Source organism: Micrasema longulum, unplaced genomic scaffold, assembly GCF_059751315.1.
Source record: "Micrasema longulum isolate JH-2025_06_02 unplaced genomic scaffold, ASM5975131v1 h1tg000034l, whole genome shotgun sequence".
Taxonomy (NCBI): domain Eukaryota; kingdom Metazoa; phylum Arthropoda; class Insecta; order Trichoptera; family Brachycentridae; genus Micrasema; species Micrasema longulum.
Genome location: NW_028277241.1, coordinates 157,774 through 171,213, shown reverse-complemented (window position 1 = coordinate 171,213; position 13,440 = coordinate 157,774). Strand labels below are relative to the sequence as shown.

Here is a 13,440-nt window from a genome sequence, read left to right as displayed (position 1 = left end):
AATTATGCATAATTAAATTAACTATCAAATTAAGGCAACATTTTGAAAGAAACCACAAAATTAACTCTAAGATAACTTTTTTATTGCCTTTGAAATAATACAGCGAATTGGAATCACATTGCAAACGAACAAACAAGTCCAGCACAGTTAATTGCCTTTTTTTGTTTTGTTATTATAACGTTACAAGGTTTGTGGTCCTGTGGGTAGTATTGTGGACTCCGAATCAGGAATTCCATAGTTCACACCCTGCTCTACCACAACTTGTTTCCCATTTTCTAAAGTGGTTGTTTTTACAATTTTATTATTTATAAGTATGCATATTTAAGTTCTAACATGCCCCGTGAGCATTGGGCATATAATCTATATATCCAGAAATCTATCACAACACTCTATCTTGGTTGATTCATCAGAACTTGGACATAGTTAAAAAAAATAATTTTTTTATACATTTTTGAGAATCTTTGCAGTATAATGGTGGTCTACAAGTCTTGGACGCGCATAGTCGCTCAATAGAAATTGCTCAGAAAAATATAATTAAAATAATTTACAAAAAACATTGACTGTTTTCTAGTAATTAATTATACGTAGAGAGTAGACTCCTTAGTTTTTTAGAAAATTATATTTATTTCAGTGCCTGAAATATGTTTACTTGAATAGGGAATTGTTTAGTAATAATTTAAATTGTATTAGTAATAGATCCGATAGTGTACTGTCAGTTCCAGGATGCAGAACTAAGTTCGCACAGAGGCACTCCTTACATGTTGGTCCGAGATCCTTTAATCTTCTAAGGAACTACAAAACATTAAATCACTGGTACTGTTTAAAGTAGGTTTGAGGTCTTGGATTAGCACGGAAGGAACAGATACATTCTTTAAAAAAAAAAAAAAATAATAATAAATGCAAATAAATCAGGTTTTCGTAATATCAGCATATTTGTTAATTTGGTTTTTCTTTTCATGGTCATGTCGTACCATATTTGTATGCTATAAACTTTTTAATAATTAAAACAGGAATGGCCCACGCTCAAGACGCTGAAGTATCTGTAGGCATTTTTTCCAATTCATGTTATAGCTTAATAATTTTAAGATGTATTTTTCTAAAGTGTATTTTTGTAACTATATTTCTATTATATAATAATATATGTATGGAAAAATAAAAAAAAATTAATACTGTAATTTTTATATGTAAAAAAACTTTTTTTACATCCAATTTTCCGCAGTGCTTAACTTCCTCATTGTTTTACAACTTAATAATATAACAGCTTCAGAAGGTTAAAGATTAAAAATGAAAAAAAAACAATGTAAAATTTTTATTGTTAAATATAATAAATGCCACATCCTATAAATAAATAATTAATTATGTATCTGTTGTTTAAAACACGCCCCAGGTTTCTTCGAAGGCAGAACACAGCTTCGTACATGCCAGCGCCCCCGACAGAGGATAGTTACTTATGGAGAAAAGCTCTTCCGAATAGTCGACTTCTACTTTGCCGTGCGCCATAGCTCCAACTACCACGACGACGGGTTCGTCTTTGGGAACTATTTCTTTCGCGTTGACGACTTCCTTGGCGCTGTAGGACATTGTAATTTTCTTAACTCCGACGGGGAAATGTTTCGTGATCGGATTTGCTATTACTTTTAAAAGCTTCAGTGAGCCATCTGTTGCGCGGATTGAGAATTTGTGCAGCAATTGTACTGAAAGGACAAAAGAAAAATAACATTTATAATAAAAGACAATCAATTTTGTGTATGCAGATAAAACTTGCTTCCCAGGAAGCAAGTTGTGAATTGAACATTCACAATTTTTTCATTTTAGGAGCATATATTATTTCAGAATTAAAAAAAAAAAAAAACTATTGCATGGATAGAGAATCATAAAATCAAAATTTAAATTGCTGTTTTCAAAACAAGGTATTTAATTAGTATTAACTGTTCTTTTTTCCCTGCGATTTTCTTCTTTTTTAAATACTATTTTGAGGATCGATTGATTTAAAATTAAATATGATAAAATGGATGTAATTTACAATTATTATTATTGAATTATAGGCAAGCAGATTTTGCTTGTGTTCCTATATCATCATGGTTTCCTCGTCTATACTTTTTTTTTTCACAAAAAATAAATATTTGCGTTCTTATTATTTACCCAAATATTTAATTTTGAGGGCCATTTTCAACGAGTTGCAAATAACTCACTATTAGAAAATGGGAATCAAGTTGGGGTAGAGTGGGATTCAAACCACGGGATCATAACCCGATTCAACTTAGTGGTGCATAGGGCACTGCATTGGCATTCTTATTGCAGCGTATCTGCATTTGTTGTATGAATGGGTAGTAATATTTTTCTTACCCATTAGTCCGGAAAACCTTTTGAACGTTCTGGGAATCCTCGTTTGAGGGTTGATTTCAATGAGAACATTCTTCTCTGTGTGGATATAGACCTGTAGGAGACCAGCCCGGTTCAGGGGGGAGTCCATAAGCATGAGAAGACACTGGTGAGTAATGTCTGGCCGACACGATCCGGGATCCCGACCGTTTTTCTTGAGGATATTTGCATGGTCGTCACAGTTCAACAACTCGAAGTTTTTTCCGACCTGCAATATTGATTTACCTATTTAAAACTATTTTTAATAGAATAGGTAAAATTGGCAGGTTTATCGCTATGGACTAATATCTTCTAACCTACCAAGTAACGAGTAAATGAGTAATGTACAGTAGAGTGGGCCGCTGATGTATGAAGTTTTTTATTTTTTTAGACACCAAAGTGAAAGGGGTCTAAAAAGTTGCGTTTCGAATCACATTGAACGTAAAAATTATTTTAAAAAATATTTCATACTTCTTTTGGCCCTCAACCAAGGTTTGAAGTTTATCAGTGTCTGAACATTTTGTAATTTATCTATATTGATAAAATTATTTTTTTGTTAGCAAAGATATAACTTAATCTCATTACAAATTCGAACACGTTTTACAACTACCGAAATGCAAATGTTTACACTCCATGGAACTGATTCCGTTGAACGCCTGGCTAATATTGACGAAAACAATGGCTCATTAAAACAATGCTACCCATTTATCACAAAACAAAGTGCAACTCACGCCCTTAAGATGCTTATTTAATAAGGTTTAATGCACATTATAAAATTTAATTGGACTGATTTTCTTACCTAAATACGAAATGACAGCCAGTTTAGTGCAAAAAATCGACTTTTTCGAAAACTTCAAGCTCTGGTTGAGGACCAAAAGTAGTAAAGAATATTTTTTTTGAAATTTTTTTCATTCCAAGTAATCCAAAAGGCAACTTTTTAGACGCCTTTCATTTCGAAATTCGGAAAAAAATAGTATCGGCCCACCCTAACGTACAGGTAGGTACTGTAGTGTGGGCACTGCAATGTCAGGTTCATATAAATTCATCGTCACTTAGTGAAAAGGGACGGGAATATACACGTTTGTAATTTGATAGGAGCATTTTATTCTTTCCTCCCTTGTAAACAAGTGTCCATGTTCTTTGTGCCAACAGAACCTATCATTGGCGTTTGGTAATTTTATTTACAGGTAAGCTATAAAAAAATATCATACATTTGTACCTACATAGAAGGTACATAATATAATGTTAGTAATATATTATACTATAAAATGATATTTTTCTGAGGTTCTGTGTGATACAACCACTCTCATCCATGAAATCAACTCAAACCACATAACTTCTTGATATATTATCTATTACTTAAATACATTAATCATTAAAAAATAAATAAAAATTAGAACTATGAATCCAGTCAATATTAGGTATTCAATTGAAATGTCAACTGGCCGAATTGTTCTAGAAATTAATAGTGCTAAGAACAGCCGCGTCGAGTGCCATATGTCCTGAAATATAACGCATGAAAGTAATTATGGTCTTATGTCAAAAGTACCATCTCAAAGAAAAATAGCCCTTAAGAAATAATGTTATAAATACTGTTTTCCAAAACAAGAATCTTTAAATAATTTGTGTAATCTGCGAGTTTAATCTAGGAGAAAAAACCCGCACTGGGGTTAAGACATTCAAAATATAGTGTATATTTGTGTGAAAAAATAAGCTGGAATAATCGGCTAGTTTCTTTGCTCACAGCAGGCGCTGGGCGCGCTTTATTAATATTATTATTTACATTAAGATAAAAATACAAACGGTGGAAACGATTTTAAATAAATAGTCATTATTTATTTGTTTTTCTGTAAATAAAGTTACTTAAAACATTATTATGGTCAGTCAAATATGATGGTAAGCTGCGCATAATCGCTTCTAAACATGGTTCGCCCCTGGAACCTATGGTAGGTACCGCTCTGACTGCAACACCTATTTCTTAAATATATTGCATACAAAATTAATGTAGTGTTGTGGAATATAGAGCGCACCCTCCTGGACGCGAATCTCACTAGGAAGTAAACATTTTTCTTCAATTTTATCTAAAAAGTAAAATTAAGTATCTTTTTCGGATAATCCCAGGTAAGTTGGATTCGATGAAAGTAAGAGGAGTGTTTTAGAAATGAGATCTTTTGGGCGAATTAACCAATTGTTGACATTCAATGAAATGCGCCGGAATAAAAATAATGTTATTTGAATGCAATAACAAATAAAAGTATCGAAACGATAAGATTTACCTTAACACTTTCCAGTTGCGCTCCTTCGAGTACTAAAATTAACCGCTTTTCTTGATTTTTGACATGTTTAACCACCAAATGTCTTGGCGCTGGTTCGAATTCATTATCGTCCTTTGTTTCATCTTCAATCTTCCGCTTTTTTCCCATTTTTAATATAAATAAAACTATTTATCCGTATTTATAGAAAATGACAAGCGGCAACACGTGAGAAAAATGATTGACAAATTGAAATAAAAAACTTCTATATAACAAAATGTCAAGTGAAAATAAAATACAATAAATGTCTATGGTTATTTTTCTCTTTGAAAAATACTCACTGCCATGCATCACTGACGAAACAAAAATTGGAGGGAAACATTTTTTCTTTCGGCAATTTTTTATTCGTAAAATAAAATAATAAACTTTGTTATAAATATAACTACCATTATATTTCTTGAAATGGTGTAAAATTGAGTAAAAGTTTAGCGATAATTGAATCTATAATAAGAATTTACAAAATAAATTTCAATGAAATTCATTGTTCTATAAAGTCATTTTATTTCTAATCGTAATTATTTTATATTGTTTTTTCATCATCATACTTCCCTTTCCACACCTAATGGTGCGTAGGGCACTACATTGGAATACCAATCGCAGCGCACCTTGAGCATTTTTGTTACTTGGAGGTAAGATGATCAGTCTCACGCTTCAGTTACCCAGTCTAGGGACTACGAAATATTCTAGGATAAAAACACCCTCTTAAAATAAATATTTTATGTCAACTATGTAGGAAATCGAACCCGAGACTTCTTGCACGGTAACCCGAGACCTCTTGACCATTAACACTTCGAGGCAGATTGTTTTTCATTGTATTTATTTTTCACCTCTGTACTTCATTTAGTTTATTTTTTAGACACAAAGGTGTCTCCCTTTTCCTTGATTTTTTTGTGGATAGAACACTACACTCTATGTCTGCATATGGACATTGCTACCTCTTAATTCGTATATGGGCGTCGATTATTCCAAATTTTGACAAGTCTTTCTTCAAGCATTTATTCTTTTACAATTTTTACGTTTTTTAAATTAAAAATAATGTGCCCTCTCTGCCATGCCAAGGGATGGCAATGAGGGAACATTTTATTATTTTATTTTACGAAGTGTATACATATTTAATAATCATAAAGAACGTGCAGAGGGACACATTTTTTTATCATACTCCATATAACGTATTAAAAAAAAAAATTGTTTTTAACATTTATGCTAGAAAAACTTATAAATAAAAACATCACTTAGCTCTTTGGCCAAATCCAGTCATCAATAATTTATTAAATTTGGCTATATGATGTCTTTCTCGGTGTTCCTCGATTTCTGCATTTATCAACATTCTGTACATGTTTTTGAATAAGCCCATTCACGATGATCTCACATTTAGTCATACTTTCATTTCTTTCGAAAACCATTACATCCGATTTATTCTTCTGAAAATCACTCCCTTTACATACATCATAGTCTGTTGTTATCAAGAATCGCAGGTCCTCTTTGTTACTACAAAATAAATAAATATATTATGACAATATGACTAGAATTTATTTTTAATTATTATTTTGTTCATGTTTACTATATTTTATTGAAATAAATCAATTTTAAGGTTTTTATGACAACATCATAAAAGATTCAAGGTACAACTTGTGGTAAATTAAAATTCAAAACATTTAAGCGTGAAACAAAATATTGAAAAAAATTTAGGATTTGAAAGAAAATCTTGTTATATTATGTCATTCAAACAAATAGCCTTGTATTTTTGGAATGTTGGAATATTTATTTTTTACCGAATGTTTATAAATCTTTTTCATAATAATACTCGCTTTGCTTTTTTATTTGTTGAAAAACAAAACATTCATGGCGATTCAATTTTCAATTTTGTTTTAAGAATATTTTTCCAGAATAATGACGGACATACATAAATAATACTCAAACAAAACACAAGTGCATGGTATAAACTATTATATTTTTTTATTTGTAAAGAAAGTTGTTTGTAAATAAATCTATATGGTATCCCCAATTATAAGACTCTTCTCAGTTTTAGATGGCTCCAAATCGCAAACGTTATTTTTTGTATTAAACGCTCAAAGACATAATTAACGTAACATAATGAATATCTAAGTTTACCGATGAAATACTATTCGTTTTATTCAATTACACGAATGTGGTTCACAAAAAAACATTAATCATGGAAATTCGTGTTAACAAAGATCTTGGATCGTCTCAAACGACGCTATTGATGATGAAAAATATGCCAGATTTGTGTGGTCGATATTCGAGTTAAAATGTTATTCTGTTTTGTTAATCCGTATTTGTGATGATGTTTCATGATTTCAAATGTTTACAATGCCAGTGAAATAATAATAAAAACGGTGTTTTTGGTAAATTTTCAACAATTTGCTGTCATTTAAATTTTTTGATGCTTCTTTAGTATGTGAAGTCGCCGTAAGGCGGCACCATTGTCTCGTCGCCATTTGCCCTTTTGTTTTCGGCGGTCCGGGTAGACTCGATAATCCGTCAAAATATCTGTTTTCATCCGTCATCCTGTCGTAAAAATACTCGCGAAACGTTTTTTATGAATAAATGAAGTATTTTTATATATTATTTCGATTGTATCGAATTAGGGGTGATTTTTGAGACAATTTCCTCAGGACGCTGGTTTTATACGTCCGCCATCTCTGAAGCCCGTCTCGGCTAGACACGTAAAGTGACCTGTGTTGTGACTCCGTGTTTTTTCTAGTTTTTATGCAGATTATTCCCCTTCGGAAAACAGGTAATTAGTGCAGAAGTATTTTGATACTATTATTTATCATTTAAAGTTATTTAATTACTCCGGGAAGGGCTGAATTGTCAAAAATTCAAGATGTTTGCATGCAAACCTTGTATTTTTAGCGCTTGTTGGCCCGCCATATTGGGTTAAAAAGCTGCCTAATTCTTTCTCGTCCTTCTCTACAACAGTCTCAGCGTTATTCCATGTCATTCTTGTAAAAAATGTGTAAAATGGTGTATTTTATACTCGGAGATAGTTTTTCCCGCGTTCTCGTTCCGTGTGACTCCGTACGCGATACTTTTTGTAACCGCCGAATTGACCGTTTGGGGTTTGGGTTTTTCGCGTTGTCCGAACAACCGAGCGCAGTTTAGGGACGATCGTTTCGGCGGGTGAGTTAGATCATTCAGTCTGCTTTAATAATCGTATCGGAGTCGCCGATATCAGCGTATACTTTAGAATATCGGTAGCATTCAGGCCGCCGCTTGTTCCGAGGCACACCCACACATCTCGTACTCCCGTACCCGTAGGGTTTTCCGTTCGGCCATGGAAGGTCTTCCAGAGTCGCCGTTCGGCACTCGCGGCCGCTGTTCGATGTCACATGCCTTGCCCGTCACACGGAGCGGCTCTCGCTATTCCGATAATGCATATAACCTTGTTGATTTTCCCTCCATACATCTGTTGCAGATATTTCTAGGCCATGCCATACTATATAATATGGGCAGATAGTCTCCACCCACCACATTACTCCGAATTTCCACCCCACATACTCATGTAAACAGTTGTAATTATTCTCCACATATATGCCGCAATATTCACATTTACAGATCTAAAAATATTTTTTCCTCTTTGAAAAATTGTATCGGATTTTATAAATGTCAACTAATCATTTTTATTCTTATTTATTTACAGATATTTGATAATTTTTATGTATATTACACATTATAAAGTATATTTTACTGTATTCTTGATATCGTTACTTAAATTTGTATTAAACTAGTGTTTATATGAAACTTAATGTTTTTTTATTTATCTATGAATTTGTTCATAAACCAAACCCTTTTGTGAAATCTTAGCAGAATATGACCCGAGAGTTTAAGATTAACGACTCGCATACATTAGTACGGTAAAGGAAAATACCACAAGTAAATCTCCTAACTTTCCAAACTGAACTTTGGAAGCGGAGCTACTAAAATAAATAAACATTTGGGGCCTTACTTATTAGATTTCCTTATACCAGGTTTACAATAAGAAATAACTAAACCCGGTTTAACTATTTATAACCGATATAAAAAAAGCTTACTTATAAAAATATTTATTACCTGGAATAACAATTCACAGGTTATTACACGCTTCATTTTTTAAACAGTCAACACTGAATATGTGCGCGTGCGCAGTAACTTTTATAACAGCATCAAACAAATCTCAGTCAAATCGAGACTACTGTCAGTGTAATGGTGAACACGGAGAAAACCTTTAGAAAAATAAATCAAAATTGGGAAGAAAAGAAGGTAAAAATGAGCTCTTTACTTTATTCGTGTTACCTTTTTTATCACAATTAATTAAAAATACAAAAATTTCAGATATTATTAAAACAAATTATTAAAAATCACTTTAATCGTATTGAGAAGGTCGCAGGACTTGTTTAGAATTGAAAAAAAAAACTGATAAACTATCCATTTTGATTACCGAAAAATATGACTTGACAAATCACATGCTTATTCCAGCGTCATACCACATAATGTGCAGGTATAAGTTTCTATGGTCGCTATCCCAGATTTAAACCGAGTTTAACTCTATGCGAAGTTTATAAGTAAGACTTTTTGCTATACCATCATTATTCTACCACTATTTTCAAGCTTCTTTATACCCAATTCCTAAGTAAGGCCCTTGGTGTTCCACCGAACTACTGGACTGAGCAGTATAGCAGATTTTGGCTTTAATTATTCTTAAAATTAGTTCAAAATCACCACTTAAAAGAATGCAGTACTTCGGCTAATTTCATTAAAAAGGCGCTTTACTGTAAGTTATCCAAAATAATAATAAAAATTCAGTAAGTGAATTTTGAAATAAAAATAAAGTTTTTTTCAATCATCATCGATGTGCCCGGCGAAAATTAAAAAAAATATCAAAAACTTTTTATTAAATATAAATACATATATTTTTTTTTTAATAAAGAACTTGTGAATTAATAAATAAATCATATCGATAAAAATATTGTATGATAAATATCCGCGTTCAAATTGCCCCGATGAAGGGGAGGTCTTTATTTTTACTTTAAAATGCTAATTCTATTACAGTACGATCTTTTATAAAAATTAAATGTTTCATTAGCCATAGTGATAAATGGCCCAAATGGAGGATTGCTGGTGGATCCGATAGTTGTTTTCGACTATAATAGTAAACGCACGAATGATGAACAAATGGTTAGAAAGATCGTGCATTTTCAATTAAATGCCGATGAAAACATGACATCTATCATAATATTGGTATTTAGACGCGCCCTATAGAGTAAAATATTTTCAAAGTAGTGATACGAAAACGTATCCATAGTTACGGAGTTTGTCTCTGTATAGCAAGGCTGCATTCAACGATCATGCATATGCTACCAAAAATTAAAATGACAATAAAAACGCCCCGGTTAATATATATATATATATATTTTAATATCAGCGTCCTTATAATTTACCCAAATATTTCAATTTTGAAGACTAGTTTTAACGAGTTGTAAGTAACTCACTATTAGAATATGGAAATCAAGTTGGGGTAGAGTGGGGTTCGAACCTCGGACCTCTGATCTGTAAGTCCGCAACACTAGCCATGGGACAACAACCCGATTCAAATAATACAGTAAAACTTAACAAAAGAGATTTAAATAATAATTTTATCAAAATCATTATTTAAATTTAGCGAGTACTCTCAGGTAAAAATCCTGCAAAAGGAAATCGACCGGAGATTAGTCGGTCTCATGGTGTACTGGTTATTGCATTTGCCAGGCATTAAATAAATAAATAATTGTAAAACAATAAATATCGATCCACCGCATTGTATTTTATCATGCCGTGTTGATTCTCGCTGCGGTGTGAAATGGGCCAATCATGCGATATCACTTAGTGGGCTCGTGGTTTGCACGTGCACAGCGGTCCAGTCTCCGTGAATGTACGGTAGTTATATTTTCTCCCATTAAAACTGCTTTTGAAAATATTAATGTAATGTAATAATTCATCTTATCCCCTGAGTGCCATAAAAAAGTTATAAAAGTCATGTCCATAAAACAGTTACAAATGTTGTCTTGACCATGATATATATCTTTGAATAATTTAAAAACTAAAATATATTTGAAATGTATTTTTGCTATATTTTATTTAATAATAAAGGAATTCTTTTTAGTTTTTTTTAAACCTTGGTCGATACGCATTTTTTGTGAATATTTCGAATCAAAGCAAGGTCGACAAGATAAAATTTGGAAATAATTTGAATCTTAACTCAAATATTAATACATTAAATGACATGTTTTCCTATGAAAGTTGTGAAGAAAAAAGTGAAATAAAAATTGGAATAATACATACTATCAATGTAAAGGACATTATAAGATACAATATTATCGACTAATCACAAATATTTTACGGAATTTGGAAAGGACTCCCAGACTTATCAGTTGGCCAGTAGCAAAATAGCTATCTCATACTAACAATACCTTTTGGTAGTGTCTACAAACAGTTGATTGTAAGAAATACTACCTAAATTTATTCTTAGAAAATATCTTACAATGCAGAAGAAAGTGATCAATTATTAATTTGCTTACAATAAAAGTTATTAAAGGTTTTTTCTATTATTATTAATTGAATCGGTATTCACTTCGTAACACTTCATTTTAAATTATTATAGAAATAAAACTTTGTTATTAGTTTTACACGATTTTATTATTTCACAAGAACACTACTACAGTTTCGGGAGAGCACTCTTCCCATCGACGGGAGTTTTACATCATTCTCGTAAAATAAAAAAAACGTGGAACACTAATAACAAAATTGTATTTTTATAACAGGTTTTTTTCTATTTACCGTTTATATGGTTTAATCGTTATAGTGCCGACGAGCGCCATCGCGCTCGTGTGTATACACGTTTAAAGTGCCACGCGCGAAATCAGTTGCTGTTTAGCGCGCGGTGAGGAAGGTCGCTTGCACGCATCGTTATTTTTTTAAACTTTCTACATATTACATAAGGTTAAAATTATTATATTATTACCAAATAAAATATAAAAAGATCTAGTAAATTAAAATTTAACCTAAAATGTCAGAATACGAAAATAGTTGTGAAGAAAGTGATAGTGGGAGTGGCATTGTGGTGCGCTCACACCGCGTAATGCAATTTTAAGTGATAGTGAGGATAAAAATTACTTTGCTGACACGGAGCAAGTACAGGACTGCGAAAATAACGATGTTACCTTGACCTAATTCACATACATACTCTACCACCAGATACGCAATACAATAAACAAACATCACAATATTCACAATATATATTTCCATAATTTTCTCTTTATTTTTTTTATAAAATTGGGTAATGGGTAAAAAACAATGGCACTAAAAGGGTTAATATAAATTTATTTAATTTGATTGATGGGACTAAGTCAAATTTTAAACCTATTTTTAAAAAAGTGGAGAACAATCATACGGCAACTAATGCTAAAAGTTTAACATTTAAAAAAATTGACAGCCCAGTGTATTGGCAAAATCCAGGTCTCAACGGTTCGATTAAATTATTTCAATAATCAAAACACTTTTCAAAGACATTTTCTCATAGGATACTCTCATGTTATGGACTCATCATAACTTTAAAAAAATATTTTCTTGATATCTCACTTGCGATTGGACCATAGTTGACGGTTTGAAGTAAATTTCATTTGACTAACAAACTGGGACACTTTTTAAATTTTTATTCTTTATTTGGATAACCAACAGCTACATTTATCAAATATATAAAAACAAAACAAATTACAAATAACCTAATTACAGGTTTTCTCAAGTAACACCACAGTAAGTTAAAATATATTCTCAAACATAAAACAAACATTAATCTAAATCCAAAAGAAAAAAAAACACTACAAATTATTTCAAAAGCAAACGCTGCCTGTCATTGTGATTATTCGCAAATAAATCTACGATTAATTTAATGATTTTGTTATTACATTAAAATTATTGAATTGAAATTTTGTTGCCCACTGTTTTTAATATGGACACAATATAATAATAAAAATAATAATATTTGGCTGATTTACATAGTGCCATTTTTGTAAAAAAACACCTCAAGGGCGATTTACAATTGTATACCTAAATTTACATTCTAACTATACTAAAGGGATATATTATATTTCCAGATTTAAAATTGAGGGTGTGATAGTCTAAAGAAGTGGGATTTTAGTTGGGATCTGAACTGACTGGGACTGTCGATGATTCTTAAGTTTGAAGGCAATTGGTTCCAGGCAGAGGGGCCGGCGGCGGCAAAAGCACGACTATGTTCTTCGGTGTCTCTTAGGCTGTAGCCGTAATTTCCTAAATGAGACACAATTGCGACAGATATAGCTGACATAACTACAAACGTGTCGAGGGTTAGTTACAATCAAAATATTTGCATCACTATTAACGGAGTAGTTTGGATTGTTCTAAATTGGAATTCCAAAGATTACTTTTTAAGTTTGTTAGTGAAAATTCTCAGTAATTTGGTACGGACATAAAAGAAGAGCGATTCTTTGAAAATTTGTAGATTTAAATATCACTCGTCTTTTATTTATATAATCGATATTATATTAGTTGCCTAAATGTCAACGGACAATCTTAGTAAAAAGGGACGTATGGATATGACTAAAAGTTTTGATTTACGAGACTAGTATAATTATATATATAAAAAAATATTGAAATGAGGTAAAATTACTTGACAAACAGGTAAACATCAAACAAGCATTTACAAAAGTAGACGCAATGCGGTACCCTGTCCAGTCGTATCTGACTGCGG

At 31.9% G+C, this 13,440-nt stretch overlaps 2 protein-coding genes across 7 annotated transcripts in view; one reads left to right on the top strand and one right to left on the bottom strand.

Moving 5' to 3' along the window:
- Nucleotides 1-1,294: 1,294 nt before the first annotated feature.
- On the bottom strand, nt 1,295-4,929 carry LOC148285444 (ribosomal RNA small subunit methyltransferase NEP1). The gene is made up of 3 exons (XM_088224761.1): nt 4,638-4,929; nt 2,347-2,590; nt 1,295-1,694 (listed from the first exon to the last, which is right to left on the bottom strand). Exons 1-3 carry the CDS (start codon nt 4,782-4,784, stop codon nt 1,372-1,374), a joined length of 714 nt encoding a protein of 237 aa, XP_088080887.1. The 5' UTR covers nt 4,785-4,929; the 3' UTR covers nt 1,295-1,371.
- A 1,716-nt stretch (nt 4,930-6,645) lies between these two features.
- LOC148285443 (bromodomain-containing protein 2-like) overlaps nt 6,646-13,440 on the top strand; it is a 75,143-nt gene continuing 68,348 nt past the window's right edge. Inside the window, exon 1 of one of the 6 annotated variants that reach the window (XM_088224853.1) lies at nt 6,646-7,431. The gene's annotated coding sequence lies outside the window, so the exon portion shown is untranslated. Of the gene's footprint in view, nt 7,432-12,701; nt 13,037-13,440 lie in introns of those variants that run through there. The other 5 variants (XM_088224834.1, XM_088224810.1, XM_088224826.1 and 2 more) reach the window with 5 other exon arrangements.